We start from the raw sequence: 15257 nt of genomic DNA, 5'->3' as shown, positions 1-15257 counted from the left end.
GTACAGTATTTGTCGTTTAACATCACGTTAAAGTTATCTACACAGTATGATGATACTGACACTTAGTTTTTCATTCACATGGAAATTTGTTTTGCATCACACGCTCCAACAACGATTAAAATGTATTTATTTTAAAACGACATAACTAGAATAGATATACTGTAGTATCATAAAAAATATATAAAATATTAGAGCGTATAATAAGAAAAGAAACGTAAATAAGAAAGCTTTACTTTAACTGATGATAATAAGTATTTCAGTAAACGTACAGACACATTCAACTTTTAGGAAAATTGTCACACATCAAAGTGCATGCATACAGAGGTGGTGAGTGAATGTTCCAAGGAGAATGGTACACTTAAGAACCAAGGTAACCGCATTGTGAACCAGGACTGCCTGCATGTGCTTATCTGAGCCATGTCTGTCTCTTGTCTTACGTATCTTTTTTACGGTCAATAGAAAGACTATAGGAAGGACTTTGAGGAACACATGAGGGGCAAGAACCTCTCAGGCTTGGAGGTCACCCCCGCCATGATACATGTCAGACACGCCACCAAAATAGTCAGCGAGGTAACTGACGGACCAGTCACCCGGCCGTCCCCGTCCCTGTCCCTTCCCGCCCTGGGTTTTAATCCTCCCACAACCCCACCCATGCTTTATAATCATACTAAGACCACAGCACAACCACAGCCCCTCTCTTCCCTCCCTCCGTCTTTTTATCCCACCACTGTTTCTTTTTTTCTTCATTCTTTTTTCCCCCCCCAGCTCTACCCACACGGTTTAGCTTGGGGTTAGCTTGCATGGTTTATGCCAAAACCATAATGCCCTCTTAATAATACGCTACATTCACCCATGCCTCTCCTCTTGTAGGACCTCTCCATTGTGTGACTGGTGATATTAATGAAATTTATTGTGTTCCTGCGTCTATGTACGTGTTAATGCAGGGGTTCCCAAACGTTTCCATGCAATGGACCTCCAAATAGACATAACCTCTGTCAGTGGAAAATGCCTGTTTTGCGAAATGCCTTTAAAAAGAAAGAAAGAACGAAAAAAAAGAAAACAGCAAAAATAGCCAATCTACAAGTAGATCTGCTATTTACGCAAAGGTTTTGAACATTTTGAAACATTTGGAACCATTTGGACAATAATGGTCAAAATAGGAACGCCAGGATGAAAACTGGCACAATTGTTTGAAAAAGAAAATGTTTGTTTAAAAATGATATATTATATTATTATTTTTTCCTTTCCAATTGGCCCACCTGGTGACCCCCACTTTCAAAACCACTGTGTTAATGTAATTTATTGTGTTTGTGTCTGTCTGTGTATGTGTTTGACACCCTGGACTACTCCAATTCATGCTCAACCCTCCATCAAGCAACCCTCCATACCACAAATAGTTTTTTTCTCTCTAATAATAGTTGTATTTCTGTCTGTATTTGTTGTGTTTGATGGCTCACCCTCTGCTATCTGAAGTCAAATTTCTAAATGACTGAAGCCTAATTTGTAGTTTGTTGTATGACCATGGCAAAAATAACTGATTTTCGATGTGTGGGCGCACAACAAAGTGTAAATTAGACATGAGAGTGCACATTTACTGTTCTAATGAAACAATGTCTTGAATGCAGTTATGTCTATGCTTTCAAGCTGTGTATGATAAAATGTGGTTAACATGGCTTTTATCAAGCTACTTGCTAAAGTCACCAATATCTCTCTCTAAACATTTTTTTCATGAACAATGACAATCTGATTCGTCCTTTATATTTTGGCAACATTTCGCTATAACTGTATAGACGAAAAATGCTCACTGATTCAATGAGCATTTGGGAGGCTTGGTGACTTTCTGCTCAAAGCTCTGTGTGCCCTGGCCTGGCCTGGCCTGCTTGTGTGCCCGTCTCTCTACAGTCTCTCTGTTCTTCCGTCTTGTAGAAAGAGTACAGGAAGGATCTAGAGGAGGGAGTGAAGGGTAAAGGGCTAACTGCATTGGTGGTGGAAACTCCGGAACATTTGAGAGCACGGAATGCCACTCAAATCCTGAGTGAGGTATGATTGTGACTTGTCAGTGGATGGAAGTGGCTTTGTTCCATCCCCACTCTTAACGTGTCCTAACCTCGCCAAAGCCTTTAACATAATGCTTTTAACGTATCCTAACCTAGCCAAAGCCTTTAACATTATGTTTCATCGTCACACTAACATGGCTGGGCCTGCCATTTTGGCCTTGCTTGATGACATCACTAATATGCCCCATAGTTATCCCTTTAACTGTATTATATTATGTCCCTGATCATTGTATGAATTCTACTCATTTAACACATTTAAGTTCCTGACTAATGCTGTTCTACCTTTCAGTGTTGAAGTGGAGCCTCACATGCAATCCTCCTTTGCATCACTATAATTATTCCCTCTAGTCCTCAATTCAGGCTAACCTTGTTTTATTGAACATTCCCCCAGGAGTTTTTGGTTTTGCAGCCCCTTTCCTTATCATAATCCACCAGTCAATTCTCATTTTATTTTAAGGCTGTGCTAACATTGTGTAACTTGTCTCATTTGCAGAGAGAGTACAAAAAGCAACTGGAGTCGGAGATCAAGGGCAGGGGAATGTTGGCTTTGGCTTGTGACACCCCAGACTTTATGAGGGCAAGGAACGCTACTGACATCCTCAGTCAGGTTCGTCTGTTGTCTTTCAATTGTTGCTCTCTTATATTTTGGTTGGAGCACTCCAGCATGGAGGGTGAGGTTCTTAAAGGCATGAATAGAATCTTACAGAGGCCATTTTGTATTTGGAAAGTTGAGGAAAGGGCTGTGCCATATGTTTACACTGGGTTAGTAGAGTTTCGTATGAATAACCTGTCATTGTTTTTGTCCTTCAGTCTAAGTACAAGCACACTGCTGAGTTGGACAGGGCCAGCTTCACGTCAGTCATCGATACCCCTGACATCATCCATGCACAGCAGATGAAGAACATTGTCAGCAAGGTATTGTAGTCAGTTCAAACAACTGGTCTGACTGGTCTATAATTGCCTTAACCACTCTCAACCTGCCGTCCGTATTTTTGGCAAAAACATTTTAATGCGTTATACACATGGGATGCATAGCAAGTGCTACCAACATTTTCAAAAAATACAGGAGGGATGTGTCGCATCATGACACGTTGTAAGCTTGCACATTGACTATTTTCGCTATTCATCGTAAGCCGAAGTATATAGGGCTTACGTGGTTAAAAATCTGTCTTTTCACCTTAAATGTCCGGGTGCAGAATGTGCATCCTATACAATTACATTTGAAAACAACACCAGAAGTGATCCTAATGTTTCGTTTTGTTTTGTATATTATTTATTTCTCAATGGCTTTCTTGGTCCCTACAGAAAAAATACAGGGAGGAGGCTGAGAAGTGTATGGCTCATTACGTGCCGGTCATGGACACCCCTGAGATGATGAGAGTCCGTGAGAATCAGAAGAACTTCAGCACTGTAAGTAGTTGATGAAAACAAACTGTTGATTTGTGACATGCTATAAGCAGGTTCTTGTAAGAACCTTGGGATATAATAGGGGCTCAAAGGTTAAGTCCAATTTCCTTGTGACTCTATGTGTGTCTTCATGTCAGCTCTTTAAAGTATTACCTTCAATACTTTATTCTTGTGTACTGTTCATGAAATGTCTTTTTGTGTAGTGTCCCCAAAAGAAACCATTTCAAGTCACCTTAGTGCGCAAAGATGTTTGGAATTCAGTGCTATATACAGTATATTATACAGTATATAGTTTCTCTTTCATTGTTGCTTTATTTTCTCCCACACTCTCTGTTTCTGATGAATCTTAAAGGTTCCTGACATACAGCCTGTTTTTTGTGAGAAAGCCAGTATTTCCTTGATGCAGTAGATATATTAACCCAAATGGACAGCATTTTAAACTAAGCAACTAACTCTAGCTGATTTGTTACCATAGCGTAATTATTTTGTTAGTCCACAGCCGTTGAAGGTTTTGTTCACTGTCAGTGTGTTGTTTGTGTATTATTGTTGAATAATGTCTATTGTTTTTTTTTATGTTTGTGTTAAATGTAAATGTATATTTGTCTGCATATATTTTGTTAAGGTGTGCTCAATTTAGCTTGTAAGATGTGACAAACAGAGCCAACATTGAATTGTCACAAACTTTATGAAAAACCTTTTACCAAAGGTAAGCTATGTCAAGCTTATCTCAAGTTTAGGTATGTTGGATAAGGGAAAATTAGGCTAACCCTTTGTTGCTGCTTTCATTTCCATTTCCAATCTATGAAAAGATTCATTACAAAGAGGATTTGGGTGGAGGGACAGCTATACCTGAGACCCCTGACATGGAAAGAGTTAAACGCAATCAGAAGAACATTAGCACGGTACTCCAACTCCATAGAGTGACCCTGGCTTTCTTCCTCTCCTCTACCCCTCCTCCTCCTCACTTATATTTCACTATCCCTATAGTATCCAATGTTGAACTTGTCCTGCCCTTCACATGTATTCCAGACAGTCCAACATTTTTCATTATCCCTTGTTTAACCACTTAACCCCTATATTCTACATTGACCGGGGTCCCCCAGGGCTCTAGCACTGCCCCACTCCTTTTTCCCTCTACACCAAATCTCGTCACCGAAAATAGCCGATCTATAAGCTCACAACTCATTTGCTTTGCGACTTGTTGTGAGCTTGTAAATTGATTATTATTTCGGCTGAATGTTTGCCTATTATGACATGCCCAGAATAGGGACGCTTGGGTGGTTAAACTTTACTATTTTACAAGATCCCACATGTTTTTATATTAACTTCAGGATATCCTGTTCACTCAAACTAAAGACTAAAGATGCCACATGAATTGAATCATTATATATACAGTATACACTGTGTGTGTGTATGTATGTATGTATGTATGTATGTATATATATATATATATATATATATATATATATATATATATATATATATATATATATATATATGTATATATATATATATGTATATATATATATATATATACATATACATATATGTATATGTATATATATACATATATATATACATATATACATATACATATATGATGTATATGTATATATATATACACATATATATATATATATATATATATATATATATATACACACACACACACACGCGCACGCGCAGTATAATATTGATTGAAATACCTGAATGTAAACCTGATTATCAAGTGAAGGTAAATCAAACTCGTAAAATTAGGCTAACCCATTTTTTGCTGCTTTCACTTCCCATCCATGAAAAGATTCAATACAAAGAGGATTTGGGAGGAGGCACAGCTATACCTGAGACCGCTGACATGGAGAGAGTAAAACGCAATCAGAAGAACATTAGCACGGTACTCCATAGAGTGACCCTGCCCCCCACATCCCCTATCATTCTCACTCTATCTTCCTCTCATATTTCCCTGCCCCTTATCTAGTGTTACCCAAGTGTAGAACTGCACCTGATCCTCACACACGTAATCCCTGTTCAAATGACAGCCATTGTTAATTTCCACCTTTATAAATGATCCCTCGTGTTGTTATACTAATTTCAGGATTTTCTTAGCTCTTGGATATAAATAATCCTACTGTACATAATACAGTAGATGCCACCCATCTAAGCCCCCAAGTAATGAACTAAATGAAGCATCATCCATTGTGAGCATTACCTGTTCTCTCATCATATGATGATGACTCATTTCCGTATGCCGACGTTCATAGCGTTGCAATGTGTGTGATGTACAGTATGCATGGATGGTGATTTGTGGGTGTGTGTTCATGGCACATACATGCACAATGTTTACCCCTCTGTCTTACTCTGTGCTTGTGAAACCCATGGGGTCAACGGGTAGATAAAGTACAAGGACTTGCTGGGTCAAGGCATAGCCATACCAGATCTCCCTGAGGTGAAGCGGGTCAGAGAGACCCAGAAGCACATCAGCTCGGTAGTGTAACAGAAACCCAGAGTGAACCCCTGTCATTTCCTGCCATCGAGCCTCTGACCCTGTCACACATGCTCAATGTCACTTTACTGACCTCTAAGCCCGATTTCTACTTAGTCGCACGACAGTGTCGCAAGGGGAACATAGCTGATCTACAAACCCACAATGCCTCGCATCCGCAAGGCATTGTGCGCTTAGATGTGCGTAGATTGGCTATGTTCGCCGCCCGTCACCGTCCTACGACGAAGCATAAATCAGGCCGTAGACTTGTTGCAGGAGATATCCCAAAAGTACCAAGTGTTTGTTGTGGTTTTGCTGTGATTGTCCCTGTGCCATCCTAAGAATCTGTTAAATCCATAAATCATTGTCCCTGTGCCATCCTAAGAACCTGTTAAATCCTGGATAGTCCCTGTACCATCCTAAGAACCTGTTAAATCCATAAATCAACCTAGATTTTTTTATTGTTTTGATTTGTGTTTCCCTTTTCCTTTAAATTGTTATATATTGTACTGTATATATTTCCCGACTGACTGGTCTGATACATTTTACGTTTTTGTGTCCCTGGATTTTCTCCCATGTATTTCCTTCCTTACTAAAAGGGAACAAAAACCTCCATTTGAATTGAACGTTAACCACCTATTTATTTATTTTTTTGTTTATTTATTTTGCTGTTTTATCCTCCCCAAAGCTTCAGTATAAAGAGGATTTGGGACAAGGCACCGCTATATCAGGGACCCCAGAGATGGCGAGAGTTAAACGCAATCAGCTGAACATTAGCACGGTACCCTACTGAGTGAAACCGGTCTCTCCAGACACATTTCGCGTTCATTTGCCCCCTCTCAACTTCCATATACCCTGTAAAAAAAAACATCATAACCCACCCACCATTCAAGGTTTTTTCTTCTTCTTCTTCTTCTTCTCTCTCTCTCTCTCTTTTTTTTTGGTACTACTCTGGTACTACTCTGATCTTCATCCCATCAAAGCCATTGTGAGCTGATACTAATCAATTATAGTGTTGTTGAATTTACCTTAATGTTCGTCTAACACAGATGTCACTATCATGTATTGTATCGTTGCAGACGGGCAGAAACCTTGTATGTCCATAAAAAAGAATTTCATTAATGGATGCCCTATTTTATACTTCATCGTATGAGAATGTCACGCAAAAGTTGCAAAATTAGCAGATCTACAAGTGAACGATGCACTGCTCCACTGCTTTCACTATCCAGTGTCCAGGGGTTTTATACATTTTTAACCAGTGAAAAGTATTAACGAGAGCTTGTGATTAAATAATGACAACATTGGAACACAGGTTATTTTTTCCATTTCCTGAAAAGTAATTTTTGGACATACTGTAGGCTACAAGGTTTCAACCCGACGGCGACGATATGTTGAATTTAAATAGTAATACAGCACAAGGTGTTCCTTCCTTTCAGACCAGCAAAAGCAAAAGCTTCTTCCTAATTCCGTGCTTTCACATTAAATAGTCAACAGAATTTACTTTCACTGTTCTAATGCTCCATAGCAATTGTGATGTACAATGATGTGCAATGTGTGAGCGTGTGTTGTCCTTCTGTCTCCTCTCCATTATCTCTGACTGATGCCAGCTCTGTTGTGTTTGTCCTCCATTTCCTCTGTATGGAACCCGATACCGTCCACTGCACAGATAAAATACAAGGACTTGTTGGGTAAAGGCACAGCCATACCGGACCTCCCGGAGGTGAAGCGGGTCCGAGAGACTCAGAAGCACATCAGCTCGGTAGTGGAACTAGAAACCAGAGCCGTGCGTGCTCATAACTGCTGAGAGTGACCCAACACCCACTTAAAAAAGCCCTTGATTTGCATCATGAATCATCAGTTCATCTTCTTATCAATTCATCTTCCCATCATCATCATCATCATCATCTCATCTCATCCGCCCTCATCCAAGGCACAGGCCGCAGTTTCCAGAGCTCCAGCCCTGCCATCAGCGCCAGTTTCACCCTAATCCAGCCTGTTGTCCGACCCACCTCCCTAAAGCTTCCATTCATTCCATTGTCTTCTACTGTCGTCATGTACTCTTTCAAATCATCTTTGAGCTTTAAATCATCCCCACCACATTCAAGCCTTCCCTTTCTGTGGCCAATGATACTCCCCAAGGGCCTACCCTATTTCTTAACCGACAGCCCAGCTTTCTTCCCATTAAAATGCTGTTAATTCTAATTTCACAGTGTTACCCTCAGAAACACAAGCTGTTACAATGTCTCCTGTGTGTGTGTGTGTGTGTGTGTGTGTGTGTGTGTGTGTGTGTGTGTGTGTGTGTGTGTGTGTGTGTGTGTGTGTGTGTGTGTGTGTGTGTGTGTGTGTGTGTGTAATCACACGATAGGACCAATTTCTCAGACTCTGATCAAGCTTAATAACACTTTGACTGTAACAATGTCCTATTCCAGGGCCAAAGGTAAACAGTGGTGCTTTTTACTGTAATGTCACAAACAACTCAAGAGACTTTACTGCAGGCATTCTATGTCTGAGAGTCTGGGCTTAATGCAGGTCCATGAAAGCAGTCCTATACGTGTGTGATCTGTGTGTGTTGCAGTGTGTCTGACTGTCCCCTCGGGGGCGCTGTGCTTTTGTCCTGTAGGTGTTGTATAAGGACAGTTCAGCCAAGGGAACCCCTGTGGTGTTCACTCCAGAGATGGAGCGAGTCAAACGGAACCAAGAACACATTAGCTCGGTACCAATCACAAACGTGTTCTCCGCCCTCATCCCCCCCAGTAGTGACCCCCTAAGTTAACTCTTCCCTAACTCTGTGTCCCCTGCCTATATTTAATCATATTAACTCTTCTATTGTTCCTTCTTAAATGTGTTTTAATACAGCACCACCAGCTGTGAGGTGTTTGTGCACACATCATCACTGCTAACCTCCTGTGTTGTCGAGACTACTCTTCATCTCTTTCCCCTTTCCTCCTGCTGTGGATTGGAACACACTTGTTTTTCGTATGATTGTTCACCCTCTTAAAAAAAAGAAATTCTCCCTGCTAATTCATTTGTCTGAGTTCCCAATAATTTCCCAGCTCCTGCAAGCAGCCTTGTATGTCATTGTGCCACCATTGTATCTCTCTGTGCAATCAATGCTGATGTTTACTGTGCTCACCGTGTGTCGCTGCTGTGTCATCCTGTCTGTCCTGCCCGTCTACCAGGTGCTGTATTCTGACAGCTTCCGTAAGCAGGTCCAAGGCAAGGCCGCCTTTGTCCTGGACACCCCAGAGATGAGACGTGTGAGGGAGACCCAGCGCAACATCTCTGGAGTGAGTCTCTTTCTTTGTTCGTTTTTTTTCTGCAATACTACAATGTAGAAGTACTCTGTTACAAGTCAAAGTTGTATTTGTACAGTGCAAAAGTATTGACATCAAAATATGCTTACAGTACCAAACGTAAACGTTCTCATTGTGCAGAATGGCCCATTTCACAAATTGGCATAAACATATCCTGTATTTTCAGTTCCAAACGTAAAAGTGTTCATTATGCAGATTTTAATTACTTACATTTCTCACTTAATGTATGTTTTATATTAATAATCTGAATCTGCAATGTAACTAGCAACTAAAGCTCTCAAATTATTGTACACAAATATGTCACAGACCTATTCAAAAGGAATAAAAAAGCCCCAGCAGATTTCTTATCATAAAATAAAACAACTCCTATATGAAGGGTGACTGACCCCAGTCCTTATTTGCATTATCTATCTATGGCACATTCCTCAGGTGAGATACCACGAGGACTTTGAGAAGAGCAAGGGTAGCTTTACTCCAACCACCACTGACCCAGTGATGGAGCGTGTGAAGAAGAACACCCAGGAGTTCAGCGACATCAACTACCGCGGCATCCAGAGACGCGTCGTAGAGATGGAGAGGAGACGCACCGTGGAACACGACCAGGAGACCACCACTGGTACGGCCAGACACACACACACACGCACGCACGCACGCACGCACGCGCACACGCACACGCACACGCACACGCACACACACACACACACACACACACACACACACACACACACACACACACACACACACTGTAAAAACACTCATAAGTAGGCCTACTCAAAATGCTTTATAACAATACTGTAATTGCTTGTCACTTAGACTTTTGGCCTAGGATCAATAGTGGTATTATAATATTCATAGCTGTAATACGTTACAATATTTTTTATAATGCATTATAATCACTTTTATTATGCTTTATAATGTGTTTATTAGTCACTATAAGTGGTCATTGGATAAGTAAAGTGAAAAAAATAAATGGCATTAAATCTATGAAATATATTTCTGCCTAAGCCTCCGGGACTTTATAGTGACTTATAATTCACTATAATTCACACATAATGCATTATAACATTATAAACACTGTTAATATTATTTTCATTATAATGTATTATAACTGTGAGAATTATAATACACTATGATCCTTGCAAAAAAAGGGTTGGGTATTGTGATACCTGACCATCTTAAAATAAATGCACGAACACAGAACACACAGAAATACACAGATTTATATCGCTCTCGTCTCGTCTCGTCCTCAGATTTGCGTGTGTGGCGTACCAACCCAGGCTCTGTGTTTGACTATGACCCTGCAGAGGACAACATCCAGTCCAGGAGTCTGCACATGATGTCAGGTGTGTTACAACAACAGCTTTTACTCCACACTCATTGGTTCTCAAAGTGGTCCTTGGGGGGGTTCCAGGGGGTCCCCAGCAAAAGTAGTTAATATAGAATCACAATCATTTTAACCGCTTTATCCATTTATATGTTGGCTATTCAAAAACAGCAGACCTACAAGCTCACAACGTGGCACGAAATGACGCGCTGTGAGCATGTAGATCTGCTTTGTTTTTGAATTATTTATTTTTATATCCAAAATGTTTGGACAATTTTGAATCATTTTGATTTTTTATAAACCTAAATCTTCTCTTCTGGGGGTCCCTGGCACAAAACATTTTCAGATGGGGGTCCGCCGGCAAATACATATCGATTTAGGGGTCCTTGACTTGAAAACGTTTGAGAACCACTGCTGTCATGTTATCATGTGTTGTGTTACCACATCAGTTAGTACTACTGTGACAATATTTTCTCATTGAAATATATCTTACCATTAAAAATACAATGTGTATGTCCATCGTCTCTCTCCCTGACGGAAAGAGGTAATTGCAACGATCAAAACTACTTCTGCTTCAAATAAATGTATTGACATTGTCCACGTCCAACCTCTGCAGTACACAGACGTGCTATAGTTATATTGTATTAACATACTCTACCGCTTGTTCTTTCTCCAGTTCAAGCCCAACGTCGCAGCAAGGAGCACTCCCGCTCCACCAGCGCCATGAGTGGCCTGGGTGACGAGAAGTCAGAAGTCTCAGGACTGACTCAGGATGTGGACCACCACATGTCCCTCTACAGCAACGGCTTTGGTGCCTCCAGTATGGGTAAGATGTAGCGATGCACGATATTATCGGTAGCATATTGATATTGGACGATATTTCATTAAAAATTCAATATCAGAATCGAACCAATATCAAAATAAGTCCGATATTGAACGATATTTCACCGATATTGATGCAACAATTATGTGACCGTTAATTGTATAGCATACAAATATGATTTAATAGTTTAGTTTGTTACTTAGAAGTCAGTCCATTGTCTTTCATATGTGTGTGAAAAGGACGTTAATTGTGTACTGGCACTGCTGGCTGTTTTCTCAGTTTCATATAATGATAAGAAACCAGAATTTACAGAACAGACACAGTAACAGTGGTTGTGTGTTTTGCTGTGTGCAGGCTACACGCATACTAAGACTGTGGAGCTGCAACAGAGGTCATCATCAGTGGCCACACAGCAAACTGCCGTCTCCTCTGTCCCTTCACATCCCTCAACCACTGGCGTAAGTTCCTCAAACCACACACACACACACACACACACACACACACACACACACACACACACACACACACACACACACACACACACACACACACACACACACACACACACACACACACACCACACACATTCTTATGTTTTTATACTGATTCATTGTTGTCAGGTGAAATTAACTACAACACCAAGTTAATTTGACCTTATTGACACATATATAGGCCTGATTTTCAGTGTCACTTTCTGTCAGTTGGTGTAACCAGTATTGTTCATAGGAATTTGATAATATACAGGTAAACTGTGGAATAATGAAACATGGAATACAACATAATGCTCTATTTTACATAATTATTTTGAAAGGTTTTCTCAGAATTATGACCCGCTCAATGTAACAAAAACTGCCTTTTTTAAAAACTGCCTTTTATTAGCATTATCTAGAGATAATGCTAATAAAATCTATTTTCATTTGATATTTTAAAATAAAGTAAAAATAATTATGAGAACACTCTCATTCACTTCAAGTGGATAACATATTCAATATTTGTGGTTACAGCATTTGACATTTTCAGGCGCATTCTGTAATTTTCATTGTAAAAATTGTCCAAATGTCTTTTCAAATGACATGAAACCAACATGGCTACAAAATAAATGGGGAGTGAATCTGCAGTTCTGAGGGGGGAGGGGTCATTCCACAGCTTGTGAGCCAGGAGGGAGGGCCTATTTAGGGCTCCATCCGAAATCACATACTAACATACTATTTAGTATGCCCAAAAAAAATACTTTTTAGTGTGTTGTTCAGACGCAACCTAGGATGCTTGGACTAGATTATCCATTCAGATGAAGCATACTACCCAGCCTCGGTTTCTCCAATGTAGAATTGTTAACGTCGTCATAGAAAAGGAATCTTCAGTTAACACAATAACAAGCCGAGCAGAATGTCACAATGGACCCAGGGCACATGTCATCACCAGGGGAACCTGGCCTTTGTGAGAGTGTCTTTAGTTGCTGCTACACACAGCACCATGTGGCCCTGTGTGAGCTGCATTGGATCTTTTATGGTGTGAACATGGGAAATGGGGAAACCAGAGGCAAGAGAAAGAGCCAGTGTGTGATCTGTACTGTCCTGCTGAGAGATGCACTTTTTCCAAGTCTACTTTTTTGTTTATTTATGCTGGGATGTTTATGACATTCCTTAAAGGAGACACACCATGAATTAAAAAAAAATATTTGACATTTAATATCATATGGTGTATGTCCCTCAAACCATTTTCAAAAGGTTTGAGCCTAAATCAACACTCAGATATACTCATCCCAAGTCAATTCTCTCAGGCTTATAAAGCATTTTCAGCTGCAATACCAAAACGTCCTGTTGGGCAGAGGGGCGCTGTACTGCGGTACTGAGCAATTCTGTCTGTCAAAATACATGGGCAAAAAGTTTCGTGGGGTAAGCAAACTTGCCATTCTGAGATGGCCTGTTCAGACACGCCCATTCTGAAAATCTCTGAAATAAGAATGAATGACTGAATGTTAAAAAAAAATATTTTTTGGGGTACAAGAGACACTGGGGAGCCCAAAAAATACCAAAAAAATAAAAAAAAAGTGAAATTCATGGTGTGTCTCCTTTAAAGGAAGATCAGCGTGCATGTGAGAAAGTAGAGAAAGCATATGCTGTGGTGTTGACTTCCTGAATCAGTGTGGACTCTGTTCTCTCTCTCCCCATTACATTCTTTTCCTCAACCCCAGACAAGCATTAGTACAGACTCCAGATCTCATATAGTTAAACGATTTGCTACTGTGACCATGTGAAGGACTTATTACACTTTCCTCTCTACAGAAAACCGTGCGCGCCATGTATGACTACACGGCAGCCGACAATGATGAGGTCGCCTTCAAGGATGGTGATGTTATTGTTAACGTGCAGTCCATCGACGAGGGATGGATGTACGGTACTGTGCAGCGCACCGGCAAGACCGGCATGCTGCCAGCCAACTATGTTGAGGCAGTCTAAAGATAAAGCCCGCCCATCCCCACTCACCCTGCCTCAGGAGTGGGTGAGACACATCCACGGGGCAAGCTGATAGGTCCGCCACCTGCGGCTGGATCTATGGCTTTGTGCAATGTCTAGATTTTAGATTCTACTAACTAGCTCTTAACTGTTTTGTTGTTGTACTGTGACTGTGTTAGTCTGTTGTCAAATATTCAAATATGTTATCAAATATGGCTGTGTTCCCCCCTGTTGCCTGTGGATGTGACAAACCATATGATATACATATAAATACTTCTGAATACATACCATACCTATATGATATGATAGACTATTGTAGGATGTTAAAGCTATTCCAAGACCCTATCTTGTGATGACATAATTTAGTTAACAGCCGATTATTTTGTAAATTGAAAAACCACCTTATTTAATATATATAACACTTTTTTTTTTTGGGACAAAGCCTTATCAAGAGAGAAATTATCTCACAAGAATATATGGGCTCATGCTGTCCGAACTACGCTAATAGAAATGTTGAACCTTATGGAGATAAACTCTAGTCACCTACGACAGGAGTAGTGAAAATAAGAAGAAAAAAGTTAAGAACCTGAAGGAGGCATTAACCCTGTATCTCCTCCATGATCAAACCAGTCCTAAAGAGTTGAATGAGTCAAGCCCCAGTCTACCCTCCTTTACTGAAGGCCGGCCACTAGTAGAGTGTGTGTGTTTTGTTTCTTCTGATTACCTAGGTCTGACGTTAAGGAATGTTGTGTACCTTTAATCTGTAGTTAATAAAGCACACCAAGCTTCTGCAAGACTCTATCTTATTTTCATCCTACCATTTGTACTCTGGCTTTGTACTCTGGCACCTCATCTATTCAAGTATTACGTTACTGACAATAACGGAACAATACATCTTTGTTAGAGGGGGAGGACGGATGCAAAGGGGTCAGTCTACCAGAAACGTACATTATCTGAAGCTAAGCTGGGGAACATTGGACTGTAAGGGGGGGAGGAAGCTACAAATGATGCTGACACATCGTTTGTGCTCCACCTTACTGTGGACATGCATGCTTGAGATTTTTAGCCGCTAGCTCTAGCGGCTCTACAAACAGCCTCAGACATCATCATCCCCGACACGACATGTTTTCGCGACACCTATTTGTCTATTGGCTGTCCTGGCTGTCCTTCACTACTTTACAGCCAATGGGGAGACACTACTTTAAAGCCAATGGACGGCCGTCCTTTGAAGCACCCGCCTCCCCTCGCAGCACCGCGGCGCAGGGGAGGCGCCCCCTTACCTCTGACTGCAAAGGTCTAATAGTGGCCAAACAACGGATGCACGCTTATACAGTACTTGAGTAAATGTACTTAGTTACTTAGAACATTTATTTTTCGCCGACTTCACATCGCCC

The 15257-nt window shown here is 40.7% G+C and overlaps 1 protein-coding gene across 15 annotated transcripts in view; it reads left to right on the top strand.

The window, feature by feature from the left end:
• Positions 1 to 14652, top strand: part of neb (nebulin) — a 78942-nt gene extending 64290 nt beyond the window's left edge. For 4 of the 15 annotated variants that reach the window (XM_084083588.1, XM_084083589.1, XM_084083579.1 and 1 more), the window contains 17 exons: positions 460 to 570; positions 1927 to 2040; positions 2551 to 2664; positions 2868 to 2972; positions 3363 to 3467; positions 4274 to 4366; positions 5266 to 5358; positions 5857 to 5949; positions 6635 to 6727; positions 7613 to 7729; positions 8567 to 8659; positions 9126 to 9233; positions 9690 to 9876; positions 10511 to 10603; positions 11261 to 11410; positions 11762 to 11865; positions 13693 to 14652. In XM_084083588.1, coding sequence (XP_083939714.1) covers positions 460 to 570; positions 1927 to 2040; positions 2551 to 2664; positions 2868 to 2972; positions 3363 to 3467; positions 4274 to 4366; positions 5266 to 5358; positions 5857 to 5949; positions 6635 to 6727; positions 7613 to 7729; positions 8567 to 8659; positions 9126 to 9233; positions 9690 to 9876; positions 10511 to 10603; positions 11261 to 11410; positions 11762 to 11865; positions 13693 to 13866 — 1947 coding nt within the window. In that variant the 3' untranslated portion in view covers positions 13867 to 14652. The other 11 variants (XM_084083580.1, XM_084083592.1, XM_084083587.1 and 8 more) reach the window with 10 other exon arrangements.
• The last annotated feature ends 605 nt before the right edge of the window (positions 14653 to 15257 follow it).

The sequence above is a fragment of the Gymnoscopelus microlampas genome, assembly GCF_963454915.1.
Source record: "Gymnoscopelus microlampas genome assembly, chromosome: 17".
Classification (NCBI taxonomy): Eukaryota; Metazoa; Chordata; class Actinopteri; order Myctophiformes; family Myctophidae; genus Gymnoscopelus; species Gymnoscopelus microlampas.
This window is presented reverse-complemented; position numbering and strand designations above follow the sequence as displayed.